Source organism: Micrasema longulum, unplaced genomic scaffold (genome assembly GCF_059751315.1).
Source record: "Micrasema longulum isolate JH-2025_06_02 unplaced genomic scaffold, ASM5975131v1 h1tg000486l, whole genome shotgun sequence".
Taxonomy (NCBI): Eukaryota; Metazoa; Arthropoda; class Insecta; order Trichoptera; family Brachycentridae; genus Micrasema; species Micrasema longulum.
In genome coordinates this window covers 914,194-939,751 of record NW_028277683.1, presented here as the reverse complement: position 1 = coordinate 939,751, position 25,558 = coordinate 914,194, and the positions used below count along the sequence as shown (strand labels likewise).

Below are 25,558 nucleotides of genomic sequence, written 5' to 3'. Positions count from 1 at the left end.
TATTCTACCGTCAGAGAGCGTGCGTGTAGCGGAATGACACGATAACCGCAACTCTCAAACTGCTACTCGGCCATTTTGAATTTTATGTCGTGTTAGAGTAACACGTGTTGGTAAGTTAATTAAATTTTTAGTGTTAACGTTAGTTTTTTAAAGTTAATATTCAAGTAAAATACGTGTCGTAACTTTGTGTCAATATCCGATTGTGCTCGTGGCTGATTCAGTCAAAATTATGTTTTAGGTTAGCCACAATGGTGAATAAAGTAGCAGTCAAGAAGCCGCAGCTTTTCTCTGGTGGTAAAAAGCCAGTCAAAGGTGGCAAAATCCGTGGAAAGGGTCAGAAAAAGAAGATCGCCCTCAAGTTCTCCATCGACTGCACACACCCCGCCGAAGATAACATCTTCGATGTCGCCAACTTCGAGAAATACTTGAAGGAGCGCATAAAGGTTAATGGAAAGACTAACAATTTCGGCAACCACATTGTCATCTCCAGGGATAAGACGAAGATTGTCGTTAATGCAGGTAATTGTGCATCATTATAATAATATATTTTGAGATGATTATTTTGAATTGATAGCTAACCTACAAAGCACGCTTGTGCTGACGATTGGTATTATGCGAATGGTAATAACCTAATGGTATGTTTATAATTGAATTGTGCCCATGTAGAATATAGGGCATATACCATGTTATTCAAACGTCAATCGGTATATAGCAACGAGGTTGTTTCATAAATTAAAAACAATAGATTTTTATATCCAATTTCCTGTAGCGCTGAACTTTCTTTTTGGAGTGCTAATGCAGTACCGTATGACCATTGGGTAATAATGATGATAAAATAAGTGAGACACATCGATGTTGATATTCCAAGTTTTTGTGATTACTTTTAGAAATGTGATGTGTGAAAATTATAAAGGAATTTCTCTACTAATGTCAATGTCATTTTGGTTTGTAGAATGCCATTTGGAAGCCGGCAAATTCGCCAATTATCTTTCAGTTATATTTCTAAATTTATTGAAAATTCACCATACATATCTATACTTATTTACCGTGTCCGGCTAGATCAAACCCTGCCACTCCAGTAGGCGGCGAGGGATATCGCCTTTTGTCATTTGCCATATCTACGAAAATAATATTTCAAATTGGTGTTTTAATTTCAAAATAAATAATTGTCGTATAATATTTGTTTTAGTTTTGTTCTATTCTTAAAAGAAAAAACAAAAGTTAAATAGTGTATTATTATTATGGATGACTTATATAGCACCATTTTCGTAATATAATACCTCTAGGGCGCTTTACAAAGTGATTCTATAGATAAATAAATTAAAGTGAATCTTTTGAATTTGTAATTCAAGTAAAACAATTAATTTTGTCACACGCTCACACATGCTATGGATTTATTCAAATGATTTAGAGAACAAGTGGGTTGAGATCTTATGTAAATCTTTATATATATATGTTAGTGGCGTAATAGGTTTATAATGGTTTTTGTTCATCAATAAAATCAGCATAATTTTAAAAGCAGTTTGTATGTATGCAACCATACAAACTGTGCTTTCCGTGTGCTTTTTGCCGTTTTATTTAGATAATTTCCGTGCGTCTTATCAATTTATTAAATATACAGTCAAACTTAGTTATAACGATCACGAAAATAGCGAGATCCAGAGATCAGAATATAATGAGAAAACATTAGTTGACATTTTAGTTTGTGGTTTTCTCCCTACATTTATTCACTTTTATAGTGAGCTTCTTCTCAGACATTACAAATCAAAATAACAGTTGAGCAAAAACTTTTCTATTGTTTTTAAAAACATTATTTTCGAAATCAGAACTTAGCTTATTACCGATGCCTCTGAGTATGGTATCGGTTTATGTTTATGATACTATGCAAGTGTCTAAGTACCTAATTGGTGTTTTCGCCGACAGCATTGACAAAGTATCACACATATGGTGGAAATTGCGTGTAAAAAATCCAAGCTTTGTGAAGGGCTGAATTCTCTAGTTAATTATAATTTTCAATAGTGACAATGTGCAATGGCGATTGGATTTAAAAAACCCTTCTTTGGTATAACGTGTAATGCTATATAAAGAGCAAATTTAGTCTGTCCCGTCTTCCCCGTAATAACTAAGTTTGACAGTATATATATTAGCTGTCTGGCAAATTCTATCTCAACTGTGAATATTGTTTTAATTAATATTATGCAATGTTAAGATTTGTTATTAAACACAAGAGCCAGACTCTTTTTTGGCAAGTTCAACCTTAATATACTAAGGATTAAAGAACTAAAACAATTGTATTATGGATTGGTAAATTCAATACTGACGTATGGTCTGATTGGCTGGGGAAGCTGCACTAAAACGACTATGGCTTCAGCAGCTATAGCTCAAAAATCAGTGTTAAGAGTTATATTAAAAAAACCATACCGATACCCGAGTGATTCGCTCTTCAAAGAATTTCAAGTGCTACAGTATATATTGAGGTCAGTAGCGGTCACACATCTCAACAGGAAAAAATACGCAAGGGTTTGTCATGTTCATAATACTAGACACTCCAATAAGGATCTGATTCTACAGAGAGGAGTCAATACTTTTTTGGCTTAAAGGCAGCAATATTATATAGGCCCGAGGGTATATAACCTTATCCCAGTTTCGTGGAAATGTGGTGGGATCGCCAGGCTGAGGAAGGTGTTGACTGCATTCTTAATCCATATTGGTCGGAGGGAGTCAGAGAATTTGTTGTCCGATGTAGAAGGGCGTAATCTGGTTGCTTGTTTTACTAGTAATGACTTGGGACTTAAGGATATAGAGATTTTGGTATTATTTATGTTTTCTCTGGATATTCATTGTTTACCTTTAAGACTGAAAAAGCACACATTATGATAAAACTGTAAATACTTTTAAATATCATTATAAAATACATAATTTACTGCCTTAGAACGGGGAAGCTATCCTTAGTTAGGCAGTTTAGATGAACCAACAGCAAAAATAAAAAATATGTATGCTTACTTTTACTACAGAATTAATTTGTTGTATAAATAATTACTTGTATATTGCTGTAATAAATATGTAAAATAATAAAAAAAAAAAAAAAATTGTTCCATTTTTTTACTGCTTGTTTCGTTTTTTTACGCTAATAAAGGTTTTTATTGAAAAAAATTAATAATATTTTGTAATAAATATATTTATCTAATTTTTCAACACAATTATACCTATTAGAAGAATTTACATCCTTTTATACAGCATTTGGGAGATTTTGTTTCCTGCTAGCTTTTTTTTCCCCTGTCCTTTGCACTCAGTTTGGACATGTAAATAGTGCGCAGACCACATTCCATACATCTTGAAGTAATTTTACTTTTTGGCATTTTACTAATTCTTAAATTTGATCAAGCTGTGTGTGAGCTGTCTTCTCAATTTACTCCATGCACCTATAATGATGCTGGATAGTTCTACTCTTTATTACATTTCAACTGACCGCAATTCTCACGATGTTGTTTCCTTTGTCTTCAGATATTCCCTTTTCCAAAAGGTATCTGAAATACCTGTCCAAGAGGTACCTGAAGAAGAACAACCTCCGCGATTGGCTGCGAGTAGTGGCTTCCTTGAAAGACGCGTACGAACTCCGTTACTTCAACATCAACGCTGGCAGCGACAACGAAGATAATGAAGATTAACTTTACGGATATCATTATATAATTTGTATAATGGGCTTATTCGCCCAGACATCCAAAGTATTGACTAATTTCTACAATTTTTTTCTATTGTAATTGCATTTTTTGAATGTTTGGACGAATAAAGCTTTAAAAAAGGGTATTTTTTGTTTTACTTTTTTCGTGTTAAATACCCTTAGCCTTTTACCACTTGACTCGACATCGTATTTCTTACATTAATTCATATTCCGACTACGCAATTAAAAAAAATAATTGAAGAATGCAAAGACTTGAGTGAATTTAATGTTTAAATCTAACATAGCTCTCCAATTTTCTTGTTTTATTGCATATGCTTAGTACTGGATATTGATGGAACAGAAAAACAAACAACAGTATTTGAATTACATGAAATAACAGGATAATTACCTCGGAGCAATAAGAGAGCCGCCCATACGGACAAATACCTTTCTAGGATTATCAATCATGAAGTTATAGCTAGGAAAACAAAAGTGGGTCCTCGGATCGCAAGCACAGCGACAAAACTGTCATTCGACATCTGTTGAATTAAAAATTTGCAATGCTTTTGTTCTATGCAATAGAGCGAAATGCCATCCTCTACAGATATTAATATTTCGTACTTTTTGGGGGTTTATTTTTATAGACTGGCAGATAAATTGATATATATCAATGTTTTAAATTGTTATAATCAAAACAAAAATCTAATAAAATGGCTGTGAATACTCCTGTGGAAGAGCATGGTCTTTCAAATTTGGCGGCCTCCATGAGGTAGTGTTTAAGATGCTTGACTTGCGCACAGAAGGTTCTGGGTTCAATTTACTGGGCACGAGTGATAAAAGGGTACTCGCAGAGTTTTGCTTCTGACCTAATAAAGCTCAGCCTTATCAAGTGAGGGTTATCACTAGAGCCCGCCCAGGGCACTGCAGATTAGACAAACACCTTGTACTAGAATGAACCTTTCGGAAACTACTAGATGTAGGTTCTGTAGTGAGGAAAAAAACACCTATACACATTCTATGTGAATGTGTATAGGTCGAGTGGTAAAAGGAGCCTCATCCTCGGGGGACCACTGGGTTAAACCTGAGAATGTTGAAGAGCTCGCCCCCTATCTAATAGCCCGATACTTCACGGATTTGGGCTTGGAGGGTGAGATTTAGCAAAATGTAAACTTTCGCCTTCCATACAGTAGCCAGGCTCTTTATAGACTTGGGCTTGGAGGGCGAGAACTCTTCACGGGGACCCGTCGTAATAGATTTGCACAGGTCGCAGTGACGTCAGGAGCTTGCGTCGCACTGAGCCACACCTCTAAGAATAAGAATAATGTCACTGGCAAAATTTTGCCTAAGGCAATATGAGCTAATATAGCATGCCACTGCCCGATAACCTACCTCGGTGGACGTCGAATGTTCGTTCCCAATTTATAAAAATATTTTGTTTGGTAGAACTCACGACTTAACAGCAGAGAACTCAGAAAAATACAAAATTGTTGTTTTAATTTTTTCTTAATAATTTTTTTTATGCTTTACTTCCATACTTTAACAATTTTGTTAAGAGTGCATTGCAAAAGTTCTGTACGGTAAAATGTAATAAAATTGATCTGGCGTTTAAAAAATACAGGGAAACAGTAAATGATAACGCAAGAATAATTAAGTTGGTATATTTTATTGTCCTATATCATTAAAAATTTTGTAAAATAATTTATTTACATATTAGATCTAATAAGAGATGTACTACAGAATAATAAAATTCATAGTAATACCGTGGCGTAAAATCACATAACGAAATACAAGATTGAATAAATCATATAAACATCAACCAGAACGCCACAACTTATAATTTGACATCTTCCGTAGTAAAGAGGCTTACTGCTGACATTTGGTAACAGCTCCAGTTAGGACGGGGGCTCCATACACGTAGAATGTACAAGAGCTGCTGTATTGCGTCGGCTACTTGCCGGCAGAGATCTCCTTCATCCTGTTGAGGGCGGAGCCGGCCTTGAACCAGGTGATCTGCTGATCGTTGAGGGTGTGGTTCAGGGAAATCTTGTCTACGGAGCCATTGGTCTGCTTGATCTCAGCTTGGACCGACTGGAAGAAGATATTCAAACAGTTAAATTTATTATGGAAACGGAGTTTGTTTTCACCATCATTATCGTGCCCTTATCCGCCTGTGGGCCCATATAACAAAGCGAAGTTAACAGACGTTTCTCCAATCGTCTATAAAGTGAAACCGAATTTTCTGTATAAAAATGGAATATTCATCAAAATGCACATTATTTGTTAAAAGGTTTGATTTACCTATGGAGACGCATCAGTTTTTATAAATATGTATACACATTTTCATACAGAAAATTAGATTTTACTTTTTAAACAATTTTCCATTATAATCGGGGCATTGATGATTGATCTGTTATGCCATAGTAAGGTCATCGCTTTACGCTCAAAGTGCCAGTCCAGGTTCAATGAAATATTGCCGTGTATAACCAACTTCATGTCAACCTTTTTACACAAAATACAGCATTATCTACGGATCATCGGTCACATGAAGGTAAGATGATCGGTGTTATGCTTTAGGTAGTAGTCCAGGGATGATATATTGCAGTATTAAACCACCTTTAAAATAAATATTTTTGCTGGCCTTGCCACAAATTGAACGAGGCATTGTAGACGAATGTGCCAACCACTACACTACGAGGTGGACTTATGAAGATTCTGATTCTATTTGACACACAGAACTGTATTATTAATCTGCCCGACACAGACAACTAGAATAACAAAATCAACATAAGAAAAACATTCATATGGCATGATCCAGGTAGCTTGGTTAGTAAAAGATTAAGTCAAGATGTGTTAAAAGAGAGAAAGGACTGCTTCATTCTTTAATACTTGCTGTAGAAACTAGAAAATCATCTACGCAGCAAGTTCTCAACTAAAAATAAAATACTTATTAATTACCTTTCCTGGAGCGAGATTGGCAAGTCCTAGGAGAGAGATTTTGGAGTCGGGCTGGACCTTGTCATAGTCAGAGGGGTTTGCGAATGTCAGGGGGAGCATTCCTTGCTTCTTCAAGTTGGTCTCATGGATTCTAGGAACACAAATAACATAGTGGTACTTATTTCTAAACCATTAAGATTAAAACAAAGAATACATTAGTGAATGTTTAAAACTTCGCACAATGAGTGTGTCATTCGTACTATTTTCCAACGTTTTGGATCGCAGGCGTCCATCATCAGGGTTGGTGTTATTTGATTAGATAAATATTTAACGTTATTTATTTATTTAAACACTTTCCATACATACACAGTTTACATACATATGCATGAGGGCGGGCATATTGCCTTAAGGCAATTTCTTCCTACCTACCCAAACTGCTCAATTTGAGAAAATCAGTGGTATATGAACATATTGTTGGCATATTATAATATTTTAATTATAAAACAAAATATTGATAAACATATGATACAGAAATAAAAATTGACTAAATATCTACGCTATACTATGAAGATAGGAGGGGGTAAAGAGGGAGGAGAAAGGAAAAACTTAAATATTCAGTAAGTGACGTTTCATACGTGATTTGAATGTAAATAAAGAAGGGGTCTCTGACATTGTGAGTAGATTATTTCATAATAGAGCAGGTACTACTGTGAAAGACGAGGCAAACAAATTTGAGTGGTGAATGGGTATTGAAAGGATTCTCTCGTTACTAGAATGAATAATTAGCCCATGCTGTGATAGAGGTTGGAAGAGCTCTCTCAGATAAACAGGCGAAGTGGGATTATTAAAAATATTGTGAAGAAGTGTCAGAATGTGAATGTTACTTCTATGCCTGAGCCAGTGTAGTTATGTACCGGATTTGTACCGTTTCAGTCGTTGCTGTACGTAACTTGCTAATTTAAAATTGGCTGTTTTCTCCACTTGATTTCCCCTTCAGGATTTTCACCTGACAGTATCGAGCGGAGAACACTCATTAAGGGTTAACTTTATTCTTCATTTACTCGGACACAAATATTGTTAAATAGCGTTTTGCCAACTGTGTGGAGCTGTGACTCGGCAGCCGAGTACGATAATGACTTACCTGGCGAAGGACTTGACAATGATGGCTCGCCCCCCGAGGTGGCGCGGCTCTAGCGCGGCGTGCTCGCGACTGCTGCCCTCTCCGTAGTTCTCGTCTCCCACGGCCACCCACTGCACGCCCTTGGCTTTGTACGCGCGGGCCACATCCGGTACGCCGCCCCACTCGCCCGTCAGCAGGTTCTTGATCTTGTTCATCTCGCTGTTCTCAGAGTTTATGGCACTGCAAAGTATTCATTAATATCAACAAACAATTAATTAAAATTTAAATTAAAAATGGTTCGAATTAAAATAACTTCTTTGCAAAATCATAGTTCATGTGACCATGTGTTTGTAATGGTCAATAAATTATAGCGTTATGAGGTTGCAACTGACAACAATTTTGTTTACATTTGGCGTTGGTGTTCAGTTTATAATTGTACAGGGTTCAACCTTTAAATGTCAGAAACAAAAGCTAACTGTTTGTTGTTCCTACAAATTAATCATCTTAATCGATGTAGAATGCCTTCAAGTCAGCAGTTCGTACAATAAACGTCAGTTAAAACCCATGTTTCCACACCACTCAGAACCCGTAAGTCGCGAGCGGTGTGATTTAGAAGTTTCGATGGGGATTTTAAAAATTAAAAAATGATAAAACAATATAAAAATATTTTTCTTTAGTTTAGCTTGATAGAACATACATTAAGAAAAAATACTGAATTTCTCCATTAACGTCTCTCATTTCATTTAAGTTCTCCATCGTAGATCTGTGAATGCAGATCACAACTTCTCACCCAATAAACATGTTGTTGGAGATGTTGTCCAAGTGTCCGCGATACTTCAGCCAGGGTCCGGCAGCGGAGATGTGGTCGGTGGTACACTTGCCCTTAACCTTGATGAGCACTGTGAGGTCCTTCAGATCCTTGCCGTCCCACTTGGCGAAGGGACTGAGCAACTGCAGGCGCTGAGAAGCAGGATCTACATTCACCTTTAATCCTAAAATCATAATTAATAAATAATACATAAGTGACTAAATAAATCTAACAAATTCGATAATCGGTAAAAACATAATATAAAAACCTATTAATTTAAAATTTATACTTGAAGCACTAACAATTTGGTTATTCATTATATAATTAAAATAAAAAACTTTATTTTTAACCAATTATAAAATATGAAAATATTACTTTCTAAATTGATCGGTCAGTAATTAAATAAATAATAAGTGGTTTAAAACAAAGTTTCGAGTGGAGATTAGTAAGCCCCCGTAAGTGTAGTGGTTGGCGCTTTTGTTTATCATACTTTCCCGGGTTCTGGAAAGGTCATTTTTATTTTCATTAAAATTATTTATAATTTATTTACCAACGGGGAATGAAATACATTATTAATATATTGTACAACAGCAATACTTTGTTTATGGAAAATATTTGGCAGTACCAATCTGGAACAACTCATGCCTGTGGACTTTCTAAGGTCGAAGATAAGGAAGTAGGAACAGTATTTCCTTACCGGAGCCATCAGCCGGGGGAGCCTCATACGTGTCCTGACCGGGATCGAAACCTCTTGAGGGGAGCTCATCAGCGAACGGACTGGACAACTTGAACTTTCCTTCACTTCCGCGCAGTTCGTCGGTCATCGGGTTGAAGTCCAAACGGCCTGGAAGGTATCGAATCAGAACATTAACAAGATAAATAGAAAAAAAGAGTTATACTGAAATCCAAAAATTTTAAATTTTATTGAATTGGGTATTCCAAATCGAAAGTAGTTTAACAACAGACATATATTGCAAGTGCGTGTGTTTTGTGCATCAACAAGCTCAAGAGAAGTGTTATACTTTGTATTGTGATAGTTTTTCCGGATCTTCGTAAGTGAAACTATTACCGGGGGTAAGTAAAAAAAAAAGGCCGTTTCATTAAGCATTGTGATGCATGTGATGCATTGTATGCTTTAATTAGAAGTCTTATCGAAGTTGAGTAAAAAACTGTTACATTTTGACAATATGTATATTTTTTCATTGATCCCGTTTAAGTTGGATTCGTTTCGACGTTTCGGCTACCATTGCAGGAGCCATCTTCAGGGTAAACTATGTTTTGCAGAAGAAAAAAAAAAGTGTTTTGTACCGTGTCACAGTGGGCAGTAGGCACATTTCATGTCATTTTTGTAGTGAGTAATGCCGCGAACCATGTTGGGTTATATTTCAATTGCCTCTTATATTATGCGTCCACTGTAATTTCTAGGTTCGAAGGGGAAAAGAGAATCCAACGTACACGGGATCACCCAAAAAAGATACATATTGATAACAGAGACCGTGAGAATCTAGGCCACATTTTACATTACCTATCTTACATTTTGTGTTAGCTTCAAAATCAATGGCAGAAGCTTGTAATTTTACTAAATGTTTTTTTCTCTCAAAACTTTATTTTTTGTGTTGTGACACTTTTCTGAATGAAAAAAATTCACTCTTATTTAGAAGCTTCTGTCTCACCAGCGATGGACAAGGCAGTGACGAGCTCGGGGCTGGTGACGAAGCAGTGGGTGGCGGGGTTAGCGTCATTCCTTCCCGTGAAGTTCCTGTTATACGAGGTGACGATGGTGTTCTTCTCTCCTTTCTTGATGTCTCTCCTGTCCCACTGGCCGATGCAGGGCCCGCAGGCATTGGCTAGTACCTAAATACCAATAGCAATCATCAGCTTCGCTTTAAAAACAGATTTTTCATTGTTCTGAGAAATTATTTAACAAAATAAAGAAAAATATATGGTTTATACTCACAGTGCCACCAAAATCGCGAAGTGTCTTTGCGATTCCGTCTCTCTCAATAGTGGCGCGAATTTGCTCTGATCCGGGGGTAACATTAAAAGGAATCTTGGACTTCAGCCCATGTTTCATTGCCTAAAAAAACACAATAGAATTCCTTATACATAATAACAAAAAAAGTCTTAATATCCTAACTTTAACTAATGTGTTAAAATCTATTATGTATACCTTTTGTTCAAATATGACCCGGAATTTGTAAAAACAAAAAAATTGACTTTAGCTTAATTATTCATCAATATTTATTTTATCACTTTCAAAGTAATCACCATTAGAGGCAATATATGTATACGTACGTATGTACGCCAACGTTTTTTCGCGATCTGCGTAGCACTTCTCGTAGGCCGATTTCGGAATGGCCTTCAGCTTCCTCTACGAATTTTCTTTTATCACCTCAATGAGTCAAAATGTTTTCCGCAAAGTGGTAATTTGAGTTTAGGGAACAGGAAAGTCACACGGAGCCAAATCAGGTGAATACGGTGCACGGGGAATGACTTTTACGTTGTTTTTGGCCAAATAATCGGGTACACGGAGAGATGTGTAAAACGGAGCCTTATCATGATTAAAAGAATAAGAGTTGTCTTTCCAGATATCTGGCTTTTTTTTATGAATATTCAAAAAATTGTATTCTTCATCCGTCCGGACACGGAATTATAGCAATATCCATACTTCATTGATTTTGTATGCTTCATTAAAAATTTAAAAAATTATAACATTATGTTATTGCCTACCATACAAAAATATTCTTTTTCACATTTTTTGGCAAATATCTTTAAAACAATCAATCGGTCCTAACGGAAAAACAATCTATAAACAAATTGATGTAGCTAATATTTCCTTAAAAAAAGTCTCATTTTCTTTATTTTGTGTAGAATTAAAACTTTAAAAGATACTGGAAAGAAAAAATAATGATTTTGAATACCTTTTCAATAATTTTTTAGTAAATATAATTAATAAGTTACATTTTTAATGCTTTTTAGGAACAAATTGCATTTGAATTATGTCATCACTGTAGAAAGTAAATATATACACAGTTACCTCTTTGACGATGCTGGCGCAGCGCCCCATGTCCTCATAACTGGAGTTGGTGCAGGATCCGATAAGCCCAACCTTGATGTCCATGGGCCAGTCGGCCTTCTTGGCTGCTTCTCCCAACTTGGAGATGGGGTGAGCCAAGTCTGGGGTGAAGGGTCCATTCACATGGGGCTCCAGGGTGGACAGGTCCAACTCGATAAGCTACATAATAAAATGATTAATAAGTTCGTACGAACCACATCGATAAAGCCGTTATAATAAAGTAGAATAATCACACCCCTAGAAGTACAATGTCGTAAGTCTAAATTCGGTTGTTTTGAGTTATGAATGCAGTTTAAACACATTGTTTTTCCCTTAGGAGATATACCACTGCAGTAATTATGACGGTACAGTGTTCTCATATTTTAACAGTCAACTGAGCAAATACCACAAAAAATACTGAACATCATAACATCATTGTACAATATACATTTTAAAAAGGTTTTAATGAGCCACGAACAATTCAAGAGCTAAAGGATGAGATAATTCGGCACATTAACGACATTGAACCTCAATTATGCCTCAGCGTCGTTTAAAATATGGACCATCGGATGGAGGTATGCCACCAAAACCGTGGCGAGCATTTGGCCGATATTTTGTTTCACACATAATTGTCATAGATCTTTCTATCATAATAAAAAAAATTAAGACAATTCTCTGAAAACTTTTTGTTTTTATTTACAATTAACATCGTGCGTTATGGTTGGACCACCCTATATTTACTATACCCAGTGAAGATAGACATTGTGGCGGGCAACACCAACAGCAGTAAAGTTGCCAGGCCCGAATCCTACTTAGGCCCGCGACGCCTAGTTCGCTGCACGATTCTACATAACACCGCGAATCGACAGAATTCGTTACATTTTGTCTTGACAGTTTGTGTCGCCTGACTGCGAGCTCCTCATCAGTGTTTGCTATTGTAAATTCCTTCTGTACGAAACATAGGATGTAACCGGCGTGTAACTTTACTTATAAATAAGTGCAATGTAATCCGGGAATATCTTTCTCATTATAACCACAAATCAGCTCCCGCACATCCATCCTGTAACATTATTCAATATGATTGCTTATAATTTAATTTAACATAACTAAGTAGTAATACCTAGTACACCTGATAAGTTTATTGTACCTCTTCGTTTTGCAAACATAACATATTGTATTATTAAAAATAATAAACGCCGATTTTCTTCTTTTTTTTTGAACTGAAATAGCCAGAATGATTACGAAACTTTTTAAAAGCCTTGAAATTCTTTTTGGAAGCCACCAGATCTGTATATCTGATACGACCCATAACAGGGCCACGGATAGTTGAATGCTGATATTGTCGATTCGAATTTTTTATAAGTAAATGAAAATTTGAGTTCCTGACAAAAAACGATTCTGCAATTTTTCCAGTTTTCCTGTGTTATACTAATCAAAATGTTTCAACTAAACCATCCAAGCAGCGAACTCATAAAATTAGTGTACCTGCTATCTTAACTTTAAATATGCTTACATTGTTGGATTATTTTTGGTGAAATATTTTTTTTCTTTTTTAAATAAATAAGAAATTATGTCTTACTTCATCATAGGGTGCATTGGCATCAGGAGTGAGGAGGTTCTTGTATTTGTTGGCTTCCTTGGCGATGTCGTCTCTGTTGGTTGCCTGGAGATACTTCTCCATTCTCGAGTTGTAGGGGAACAACTATAAATCAACCGACGTTATCACAAATTAAATATTTTATAATTGATTTAGCAAGTAGATTTGCCACTATCGATGCAGGTTTGCCAAGCAAAAAAGGCAAATAGAATAAAAAAGAAATGTAATTAATTCTTATGTAATAATACGTACACTATTATTGAAAAAATACACATTGATGGCAGGAAGCAATACCACACAACCGGGTAATGTTATTTAATTCCGCAAAACAACCTTAAATTTTACACGAATTTTTTTGCACCGCAACAGGCCAGGGGGCCCAATTACAGTAGTGAATTACAATATAGAACACCCAGGCTTGATAAAAATCACATTTAATTTTCGTGTTGTCACTTGTCGTTCATCTTAAGCAGATGCCTTAAGATTAAGGTGATTCTTAACGAAAATATGAAACTAATTATTCATAGATGGTGCTTTTATAATTTTTAATTGAATAATGCAATTTTTGCGTTTATTTTCCATGGAAATTTTACAAAACTTGGTTTGCAGAAACTTTACACTATATTCATTGTAACAAATGCCATGACAATATTATTTAGGTCCTTTTCACAAAATGGTGTACAAAAAAAATTAATATTTATCTTATTCATATTTTTGTTTAGAATCACCTTAACCACTACACCATGGAGGCTGCCATTTTTCAAAAGTACATGATTATACAGAACTTTCTAGTTTTTTTTTACTATACACAGGCATATAACAGCGTTCAACAAATATTTAGTATATATATTTGTGAAAATATTTCATGCCATCAAAAGTATGAGACCAAGAGTGAAGTTATGTTATGTTTTGAAATAACTAAAAAAAACCTTTCTTCAAAACAAAATAAAAACACAAATACCATTAAAAGCACCGAGGAAGTTCAGTGCTACAGGAAATTGGACACAAAAAATGTTTTCTTAAATAGAGTAAACATTAGATCATTAAATTATATCGCAAAGTTCCACTAAAATGTATGAAAAATGAACTTTAATGAACTTTAAATCACTTCACAAGTTCTTTTGAATCAACAAATAAGTGTTGCGATTGGTTTCCGGTATCCGGGAAGCCAACCCACTAATCAGAACAACTCACCGAAGAGAACTAGTGTCGTCACGGGCAAAGTATTTTTTTTTTTATTAATAAAATGAACTTTCTCATTGCAGATAATGGACAGAATTCAACCACTGCGTAAGTCAAATTAGAGAATAGAAAAACATTTGATTTAATGTGGGTTCCGTAAACTTATGGCAATCTATTTTTTTACATTTAAATCTTACTTTATGATTACAAATGATTGTTTTTGCTTTTACTAGCAATGTTTCAAAATATCAACTGTCAAATTGTATATCTGGACAACTACGGTGGTGATGTTGCATACATGTGATGGATTGCCGTCGATGATATTTTAATATAATATATTAATTATTTATTTATTTTATTTTTTATTTTATTTTATTTATATTACAATAATGGTGCCAAATAAGACTTCATAATATGTATTTGTGTAAACTGAAAAGTATTTAGAAAGACTCACGCTGGTGGTGGCTCCGATTTCGGCTCCCATGTTGCAGATGGTGGCCATTCCGGTGCAGGAGATGGAGTCCACCCCGGCCCGTGGTACTCCACGATGGCCCCCGTGCCTCCCTTCACCGTCAAGATTCCGGCTACCTTCAGGATGATGTCCTTGGGACTTGTCCAGCCGGACAATTTACCTGTATTTAAATAAAGACATAGGCATTTTTTTTTAAAAAGGTAATATAATGTCGACTATCACTTTTATATTTAATGTGGAATATTTTTTATATTTTTTTTTTGCACTTATTAGTAGAACAAAAAATATTTTTTAATTCCAGCAAAAACGGCTACGCCCCTAATATGTCACGATTCGGTTAAATTTTTAACTTTGTGACAGTTTAAATTTTCGAGATTTTAATGCCATTTTTTTTCAAAATGGAATATTTGAAACTAACAAAACATGGTCCTCTGTATTATAAACTCCTTATAAATATGGGGTCCAGGCTGGCAAAAAAGACAAAATGTAACAATTGCAACAAAGAGCTTGTCTTTATTGGTTCAAGAAAGGATTTTTTTTTAAAAGTCAACTTTATTGTTTTGGCTACCTTTTTTTACGACTACCTGTAGAGTACATAATGCGCTATGCGTGTGATGTTTTATTATGTAATATGTATGTACATACTAATGTTTGAACAAGTGAAATATCATTCCATTTTATTTTTTGGAATCTCTTAACAGACAGCCGGGGAATTTGCGTACATATTTGTGTATTATAGATATTAATGTTTAATAAATTGACATTTTTGAATGTAAACTAAAACAAATTAACACATGAATATTTACAATATATATTTCTTGATTGTTTTGGTGTTTATTTTGTAGAACTCCATATTTAAACTTATAATATTAGAAATCAAACACTGATTTAAATCTACTGAACACTTTATTTTATTTTTACAAATATAAAAAATATAAAAACAAAAATTTTGTGACAATTGTTTCGCCTTGTTAGGGAATTTTCAAACGAATGATAAAACAAATCAGTGTTTGATTTCTAATATTATAAGTTTAAATAAATATTTCTGTGGCTTGGATCTATAAGGACCAATGTCGTAAAACCTAATAACACAGAAGAGTAATTTTTCAGCCATTTTGTGGAGGTATAATAAACTGTTTGATGTGTTTGATAACGAATGTTAATTAAAAACATTACCATGTATGTGTATATAAAATAGTTATATATATTTGTTGGGAAGAATAAAAAAATTACGACATTGGCCCCATTGGATCCAAGCCACAGATTTATTGTACCTATCTGTATGTGCCTAGCTATGTGAATAGAAGGAAAGGGACTTATCCACGCACCAAAGTCAACAATTGAAGTATGTATTTGTAACAGTTATCTGCAGAGGAAACATAGAATATTACAGATGGCTCCAGATAAGTGGTACAAAATATTGTGTATATTAATTGAGATAAGACAATTACTTGACTGGTGAATAACTCTACTGTACACAGCACTAATTGAATGTAATTATTATTTGCGATGAATGTGTATATTTAACAATGTGTTGTACGCATATCCACAGTATAATGGATTAAGTGAATTGATATTTGCACAAAATGACAGAATGTAGAAGATTTATATATAAATTTATTGTTAAATTTTAACAGGTAATTCAAATTTTAAGAACGCTAGATATTCTGGTACAGATTTCAGCATTAATTTATGGTATGTATTTAATAATGACTATTACTTTCTAACTTTTAATAATATTCATAACAAGTTTGTTAGTACGGAATAAAGTTTTAGAGCATGGCAATTCAATTGAAGAGAATCATAAGTAATTATTAGTTAGTTAGAAAATACGATATTTCTCACCAGTCAGTTTGACGCCGATAACCTTAGGGCACTTGAGTTCCCAGGGAATATTGGCCATTACATCTACCGCATCTGCTCCGCCCACACCTGAAATGGATACCAATAGTTACATACTGTCCATAACGCATCATCGTAACCTAACCTCGAGCAAATCAATTGCTACAAGGGTTAAAGATGCCAAAAGCTTTATTGATTTTTATAAATAATATAAAATTCACGGAATAAATTGAGAAAGTGGTTAGACATAAATTTATTTTCTATAAATGCAAAGCAAATGGAGGAGCCACCCAACCGAATGCATCTTTGAACCTACTGTTTTACACATAGAGTATATACCAAATTCCTGGATAGGTTTACAGCGCCGTGCATCTTCTCTCCTTGAAAGAATCCTTCAATTCCCATCTTAATGGGAATCCCACTTTATTTTGACCATAAAAAAACCGCTTCTCATTGAGAGGTGCTAAAGATTACAGAGCGATTAAATCATTATCTATTTTACACTGTTCCAATCAATTGCATCATTTGGAATAATTAGGTGGGGTTATTTTCCTGGAGTCAATTTTTAAGCCATTGGTTATTCTCCAAAAAATATACTAAAATAATGGTTAAACTACCACCCACCTAACCCTCGGGTACTTTATTTGAGGTATAGTGGCATTGATTTTATGAAATTTTCTCAGTTTAAAGAATATCGGGTATCCACCAGATTATCCGGCATCCGACCAGATAGTAAAATTAGGCCGGATAGGTCGGGTACCGGATATTCGTTTCATCTCTAATAATTATCATAAAATGAGATTTAGGCTATTTATCAAACTTTTAATGGATTTTTAAAAAAGCCTCATCCAGATGAAAATATTTTTCACAGATAACAAAAAACAAATTTTTGCATACCAATACCATTAAGAAATGTCTCAAAATTATGCATAAAAAACCTTAATTTTTACAAGGGTCAGATTTGGGCACAGATTTTGTAAAATTGAGAATTAGACAAATATATTTTACATAAAAAGTTTAAATAATAATTCCCTAAAATGAAACGTTTTGCATTTGACAATAAGATGGCAATACTTCTCAGAGGATGATACATACTGTAAAATATGCATTTCCATGTGTTTTTTATCATTTGAGCATAATTATGATATAAGTCTCTTCGTTATCTTTATAAGTTTGAAGTCAGATAATTTAACTAGATTATACTGGAAAAAAAATACAACAGATCAATCTATATGCAGAGATAACATTGGATTTTCTTGATGAGGTCAGACATGTTAGACAAAACAGTTTAACCCTATAAATGCTTAAAAAACATTAACTTTGAATTAATTTGTTAATTTATTAAAGTAGATGAATATAATGAGTACAGCTTATAGTAACAGAACTAGGAGCGATCCATGCCATAGCCCTGACTTATTTGAATATCTGTGTTGCGTTGGGGTATTATTAAATGATATTGATTAATGACACCTAAAATTACACTTGATAGGTGAGAATCCAAAAAATTACTTTATCGGAATTGAGAACTTAAAAAAGCAAAGAAGGAAAATCTGGTATTTTTGAAACAGTTTAATTTGTGAAATGGTAACTGTTACTGATATTCTTATCAAATAACCGAAACACCCACCTCTAATTCTATTATACTCTACAGACAGACTTTTTACAGAATTTCCAGTACTAGACATAAGGCAAATATACATAAAGACAATTTTAAGACACTTTCGTCAAAAGCCTGACAGACATAATGACGGACAACAAATTTACGACACTAGACAAAGACAAATACTTATGCTCCCAAAGAAAAAAACAAATTACGGACAAAGGCGCTATAATTTTATGGCCCCTAAGCTTTACAACTTTTTAAGTATGGACATATCGGTAAACAAAATGAAAAACAATGTTTTTAAAACTCTTGTCTTGCTAAAAAGACTAGACAGGAAGCTGAGGAATATGTTTCATATTTTAGAATATAATTTTAATTTCTTGAAAATCATTTCTCATTTTAGGAATGTAGGTATGTTTAGGATCTTTTTTCATATTTCTTTTGAATTTTTACACAACAATTGATGTGAAAGTGTGTACTATTATGATTGTTTAAAATCGATAATACACTGACACTCCGGAACGTGCCTGCGGGCCAGTGAAGTGGCTACATCCATAAATAAAAAGGAAATTATATTAAATGTACCTATTGTATACACATTTTCTTTTGTAAACTATGTATTTGTATTACATATTGGATTAAAACAGTAAAAATTGTATACAAAACTGCATTAGGAAATATACAAGATGATGACGTAACTTTGACCAAAAATGCTGACACAAATATAATACCAGGCAACAACATTACCACATTATAAAAGTAAAATAAAAGCAAGACAGTCAAAAATATATAAGGAAAAAACACTTTGTTTTTAGCCTGTCGATGGAAGGATCGGTGCCTTCCGAAACTAGCAGTGCTTTGAAATAAACTCAAGTGGTCTAAAAACAGTGTTATATTAATTACATATATATTTAATCATGTTAATCTACAAAGCTAATGCAGATTCAATCAATAATAAAGTAAAAAAATACTATACAAGCGACTTAAAAATTACGATTAATTGTTCAACATTGATTTTAAAGAAAGATAGGCTGGAGGTTGGGCTTATCCAGAGACTAATATACGTTTAACGAGTTAGAAACTAGCTTAAATATATCTTCTCTTCAAGACTGTCAAAACAAATCCGACCTTCTAGTCCTATTTAAAATTCTCAACTCATTCTTTGATGCCCCTGAACTACTGAGCTCAATAAAATTATATCCCAACTATAAACCTCAGAAAAAACTTACTCTTTCATACAGATAACCATAGAACTAACTATGGTTTTCATTCCCTTATGCCCAGAATTCTTAGGTCTGCCAACAAACATACCAGTCTTGATTTCTTTGATAACAAGTTGTCTTCTTGCATACGATAATAAAAACCTCTCTCCCGCTTCCACTCCCAGAGTCTACTATTTACTATTGTGTCTTTCTACTTTCTTTTATAATAATTTTCTATGTATAAATATGTCCTTAAAAATGCCCATTGGGCGTATATATAAATAAATAATAATAACAACATTTACCTCGCTACTTGAAAAATTATAATGAAGAGAAATTTAAAATCACACGATGACTGACAAGAAATAACATAACTCAACCTTATAATATGATTGTATTAACCAGAAAGGATTTAAAAACTTGTAAATAAATTTTAAAAAGGCAATCATATTCAATGACTCACCTAAGCCAAATTATGGCTTGTCTTTTTAAAAAAAACAATGATTACAAAAAATAAAAATACTAGTAGCTTAACTACATAATGGTATCATCATCATCATTCCATTTCCGCACCTAATGGTGCATAGGACACTGCATTGGTATACCAATCGCAGCGTATTTTGATCATTTTTGTTACATGATTAGTCTTACGCTTCAGGTACCAGTCCAGGGCCTATAAAATATTCTGGTGTGAAAACACCCCTTTCAATAAATATTTCATAACAGCCATGTCGGGAATCGAACCTGAGACCTCTTGCATGGTGGGCAAATGCGTTGACCACTACACCACGAGGCCGATAATGGTATCATGGGAAAAAAAAACTAAAAATACGAAAAATATACAACATTCAAAACAACAAAAAAATACGTCAATTCGTCACTTAAGTTCGTTTTTGTACAAAATACCATTTTAAACAAAATTGAGTGTAGTGTTTAGAAGTTTTGAGAAAGTCTTTATTTATAAAAAAATGTTTAAGGGGTTTTAAAATTAATTGAGTCTTAAGTTGTGGTAATTATTTATGCTTATTTTGTAAAAAAAAGACTTTAAAGCCCATTTCAGCAGATTTGTGTTTTGGTGTGTTGGATAAAAACTAACCGAAGCAAGGAATTGTATAAAAACCGACAATTTGGGAAATGTTAAAATAAACTATTTACCAATGCACAGACAGCCGAGTCCTCCTCCATTGGGTGTGTGAGAGTCGGTACCGATCATCAGCAGGCCGGGGAAGGCGTAGTTTTCCAGGATGATCTGATGGATGATACCAGAGCCGGGCTTCCAGAAGCCGACGCCGTACTTGGCCCCGGCGCTTTCCAGGAAGTCGTACACCTCCTTGTTGATCTCCTTGGCTCGGCTCAGATCTTTCTCGCCGCCCACCTGGGCCTCGATCAGATGGTCGCAGTGGATGGTGGAGGGCACGGCCACGCGCGGCAGCCCAGAGGAGATGAACTGCAGCATCGCCATCTGCGCTGTGGCATCCTGCATCGCCACGCGGTCGGGGTTCAGCCGCAGGTAGCTGGTTCCTCGCTCAACTTCCTAAGGACGTAACATCGAGAATTGAAATAATGCATCGAACTCCCATTTTACAAGGTGGGTACGTTTCACATAGCATGTAAATATTTTCTGCTGACCGGTTTCTACACAAGCTTCTTCATCAAGACATAATTTACTAAATATTAAATCTAAAATACGGAGCGTAGTCTTTTTGCCATGATGTTCTTCTTAAGATGGAAGGTGTGGAGTGAGCGGACTAAAGGAAGTGTTGTTTAAATAAAAGAAACAACTTTGTTTTTAACCACTAATTTTTAAATATTTTTTTCCACTAACCACCCTTTGTAAGGGAAAAAAAACTTGATTTATTGGCTCTACGTGTAGTATTTAGTTAACATCATAAAAATAAAATAGGAAAGAATTCATTAGTTACGTAATCCTTGACGAAGAAGCTTGTTTGCTTTGAAACCGGTGGGTGGAAAAAAAATATTGTGGTTAAAAACAAAGTTGTTTTATTTATTTTATTATAATGAATAACCACAAAGTTGGTGCTTCAAATATAAAAAAAAGAAATATTGTTTATTTGGTTATTTTTTTATGATCGATAGGTTTTCTCGGATGAAAATCAAAACTACCGCACAATCGCAGATAAATTGTTTTAGTGATCGTAATTATATTATTTGGATGCTTGCGCTGCGCAATTACTTTTGGTTATTAAGTTATACAAATTAATCAGGTTGTCGTGCGTGACTATTAAAGTGACAAGAACCCAGTTCGAACTATTATCCTACCGAGCCCGCCCGCGATGAGAATTCAAACAGAAAGGTGTTGGACTCCAGTATAAGGTGAGTGTCTGTTATCATTTTGAATTAAAGTTCAGGGCAATGTTAATAACGAAATTTGCAACCGAACGTTATAAACCTGCGAACCAGCGACCTGCCAGTCGCGAGCTTATCGATCTTCCGGTAGGTGGCGTGATCAATAAGAAAATAAAAAATGCAAATTGTGGAGGTTTTTCGGTAAAGAAGAATTATTTTTGTTTTCAAAAGAAATCTCTAAGAATGTAAACCAATCATCATCATCTAATGGCACTGCAATCGTACAACAAAAGCATATTGTGATGAAAATAAAACCTTTAAAATAAATATTTAATTATGAAAGAGGATTGAACACGGGACTTTAGGCAATCACTACACCACGAGGCTGACACAATGCACTTGATAATTTTCTATTATAATATAATATGTTTTAGCTGCGTTACGGGTGTTGCGTTGGTTTGGACATGCAGAGTGAATGAACAGTGAAAGAACGGCTAAAAAGATATACGATGGGAATGTTGGTGGATACAGAAAACGAGGAAGACCGAGAAAGACATGGCACGATCAAATCCATCAAATACTTAAAGATGGACATGTCAAGAGCAGGAATAATCGGCGTGCGTGCATGAGAAGATGTACGAATGTAGAGGAAGCGAGGTCTATATGCAAAGACAGAGTGATATGGCGTTTTACCCCCCTGCCTACCCCAACGGAAAACGGCGTGATGGTTTGTTTGTTTGTTTTGTTGATTGTTTGTTTTAGCAATACTTAAACATAAAATATCTTAAGAACACGCTTTACCTTGAAATAATTACACAGATAATTACATGTTCATAATAGATACAAGTATGCAAGGTTACTTATCCAGTACAAATTATTGTTGGATAACACATTTTTTAAATAAATATATTTTTATAATTGATCGATAATTATATAAAATTAATCACCTGTGTTTTGGGTTCATCGATGTGGGAATACAGGACTTTTTCTGAGAGTGTCATCGGCCTGTTTAGCCTCTTTTTGATGATTTCTAAATTTGCAGTTAATTTTTCATATGGTAAATAGGTCTTCGTATCGAATTTGGACATCGCAACCTGGAAGGGAAGACATTGTTATTATTTTCGCTGGATATGCAAACCTTGATTAAGGTATTACGTAACACATTGAACTACGTAATTAAAAAAAATAGTACAAAAATGAAACCTTTGAGGCTGCGGCAGCCAAGGGGGAAACGCTGAAACATCTTTGCTGTATTTCTGACAATACAGCCTTCGCCTGTCCACCCTAAACAAAATAAAAATAACATTGATTACGCAAGATTAAAAGTAATGAATAAAAAACGGGACAAAACAGCTATTACTGACATAAAAACAGAAGATAACTACGGTAAATATGATATTTTAAAAATCATTAATACATTTATGTAGAATATTTTAATAAATTTTAACAAATGACATAATATTTCAAACAATTTTCGGCGAAAGAAAACACGTCTAAGATCTCAAGTGCGTATGTAAAATAATTATATATATATCACTTCACTTTATAAATAGACCACGATATTGAAAAAATAGTAATAAATTCGCGTAACTATTTGGCGTGGCGAATTCCTGTTACAAGCATATTATCGGCAAATACGCCGAAATTTCCAAAATAGTTGTGTGAATTTTGACAGCGAGGAACTTACTTGGCGATGCAAAACTCGCATACAGTGCGCCATGGTTAAGATAGACGAGACAGTTTTTAAATCACAGAAAATTTATTAACCCGATTCCATGAAAATCCCGACGCAGCTGACTGAAACCTGGCTCGGTGAGAAAATAATAAATGTGCGAACTTCACGGCAGATTTCAATAAAATAGAGCGTGCGCGCGCATTTGTCAATGTTGCCTACACGAATATATTCTTTTGTTTGTATCCTCGTGATGCAAATATAAACTGTAAAAATATATTGCTCAGGTACCTACCTTATTTTATATTTGTTTTGATTGAGTTTTTTTTTACATTTCTTTGTGAAAATGCATTAAATCATAATTATAAGCTGTTATATAATAGAGTCTAAACCAATGTTTTATAACATAGGTAAAAAAATAATCTTGATAAAGATTTCCGGTTTGATTGAAACAGCATTCCCTAAACCCAGACCTCATCTACAAAGATTTGGAAAAACTTTAATAGATAATTACTTTTTAAATAGGTCCTAGTTTTTAGTAAAACAGAATCCTGAAAAAGTTTAGTGTTTTCAATTTGATTGTTTATCTCGATTTAAAATCTTTAAAAAAATTCAATCAAATGGAGAAAAGTCTATCTCATATTGTAGTGGTTGGCGCATTTACCTATCATTTTTAATGTCTCAGATTTGATTCCTGGCAGGGCGGACGTAAAACATTGTTTTTTAAAGGTTTTACAATGCTATATTTCATTGTCTTTTCTCTTTATCTATCGTGTTAAAAAAAAGTATGGAGCAGCAATGATGACTTTGTAAATATAAAATATTTTAAACTTTTGTTACTGGTTTTGTAGATAGGTAAGCCATATATTGGTATTTTCCACCAATCAATCGCTTCATTCGTCAGCAACAAGCAAAAAAGTAGGTCTGAAGTTATTACTATTAAATTATAGATGTCGCTATACCTACGTGACTTATTTTTCCGATATATTGGAATACGACATTGGGGAAATTTAAAATCAGCGTTTACTTCGCCAAACATACAGGGTTCTTCGTGAAATTATTAATTTACTGTGGTAAGGACAAGTTTGGTGACAACATTATTATTTCCATTGATAGTGATGTTAATTGGCCTCCATGATCCTGTGATTTGACGCCATTGGATAATTTCCTATGGGGTGGTCTATGAAAATAAACTAACAAGCATTCAAAGTCAATATAACATGTATCATTTCAGAAATAACGGAGGATTTGTTTGAAAAAAGAGCCAAATAATTGGATGGACAGAATGCGCTGCATAATAATAATTGGCATTTGCGGTCGTTGTGGAGGATATTACTTGACTTGTAGGATATTGTTTTAAAAAAACAATTAAAAAAATGGCGTCGTCCGGAAGGCAATTCTTTGGCTGCCGTGGACACCAGCTCATTCTGTTTTTGTGGTCTCTCCAGAATCTTCTACGGGATTTGCTCCAGTTCACTCTATATCTTCGATTTCGCACGTTTCCCGAATAAAGTTATTTCTGACCTTGTCGCACAGAGTGTTTCCGGTAATCGATCTGAAGACCCTCATTTCCGATGTTCTTAGCAGGTTCTTTGTTCTCGTGGTGTCCGCTCGTGCTTCTACAAAATATGACAAGATGGGTCACACACATGCCTTATATATTTTAACTTTGCTGTCAATTCGCAAGTTTTTGTTTTTCCATATCATCTCATTTAGACATTCTGTCACTTGAGAGACTTTGTTGACTTGATCTCGGACTTCGTTGTACAAATCATTATGACTGAATACATCAATTTCCAAATATCTGAAACTTGCGACTTGTTCAATTGATTTATTATCAATAATCAGTTTAAACCACCCGTGAAAATATAAGTAAATTAATTTAACTATAGTTTAGGCATCTAACATGTAACATTGTCTGTGTCCGGGCTGTTGAACAATACAGTTCTGTGTGTGGAATAGAACCAGAATCCCTGATGAATGTTTTCGACTCGATGCTCGCTCTCAGGTAAAACTCTTTACGATGACTACTCTCGGGTAAATATTTCAAAGTTAAACCTCGTATATCCCTGCCGCATACGCTGGTGGGGATAAGCATTGTTC

At 34.5% G+C, this 25,558-nt stretch overlaps 2 protein-coding genes across 2 annotated transcripts; one reads left to right on the top strand and one right to left on the bottom strand.

The window, feature by feature from the left end:
- The first annotated feature begins 71 nt into the window (after positions 1–71).
- LOC148281232 (large ribosomal subunit protein eL22-like) lies at positions 72–3,805 on the top strand. The gene is made up of 3 exons (XM_088227049.1): positions 72–110; positions 239–519; positions 3,505–3,805. Exons 2-3 carry the CDS (start codon positions 249–251, stop codon positions 3,666–3,668), a joined length of 435 nt encoding a protein of 144 aa, XP_088083175.1. The 5' UTR covers positions 72–110; positions 239–248; the 3' UTR covers positions 3,669–3,805.
- Positions 3,806–5,305: 1,500 nt separating this feature from the next.
- On the bottom strand, positions 5,306–23,578 carry LOC148281231 (putative aconitate hydratase, mitochondrial). Its single transcript, XM_088227046.1, is given in 16 exon segments — positions 5,306–5,749; positions 6,617–6,746; positions 7,737–7,955; positions 8,506–8,707; positions 9,221–9,367; positions 10,197–10,377; positions 10,481–10,600; positions 11,561–11,758; positions 13,158–13,280; positions 14,812–14,882; positions 14,885–14,989; positions 16,675–16,761; positions 20,632–21,010; positions 22,731–22,877; positions 22,987–23,067; positions 23,471–23,578. Coding segments are annotated over 16 exon segments (2,364 nt in total). The 5' UTR covers positions 23,504–23,578; the 3' UTR covers positions 5,306–5,608.
- Positions 23,579–25,558: the final 1,980 nt, after the last annotated feature.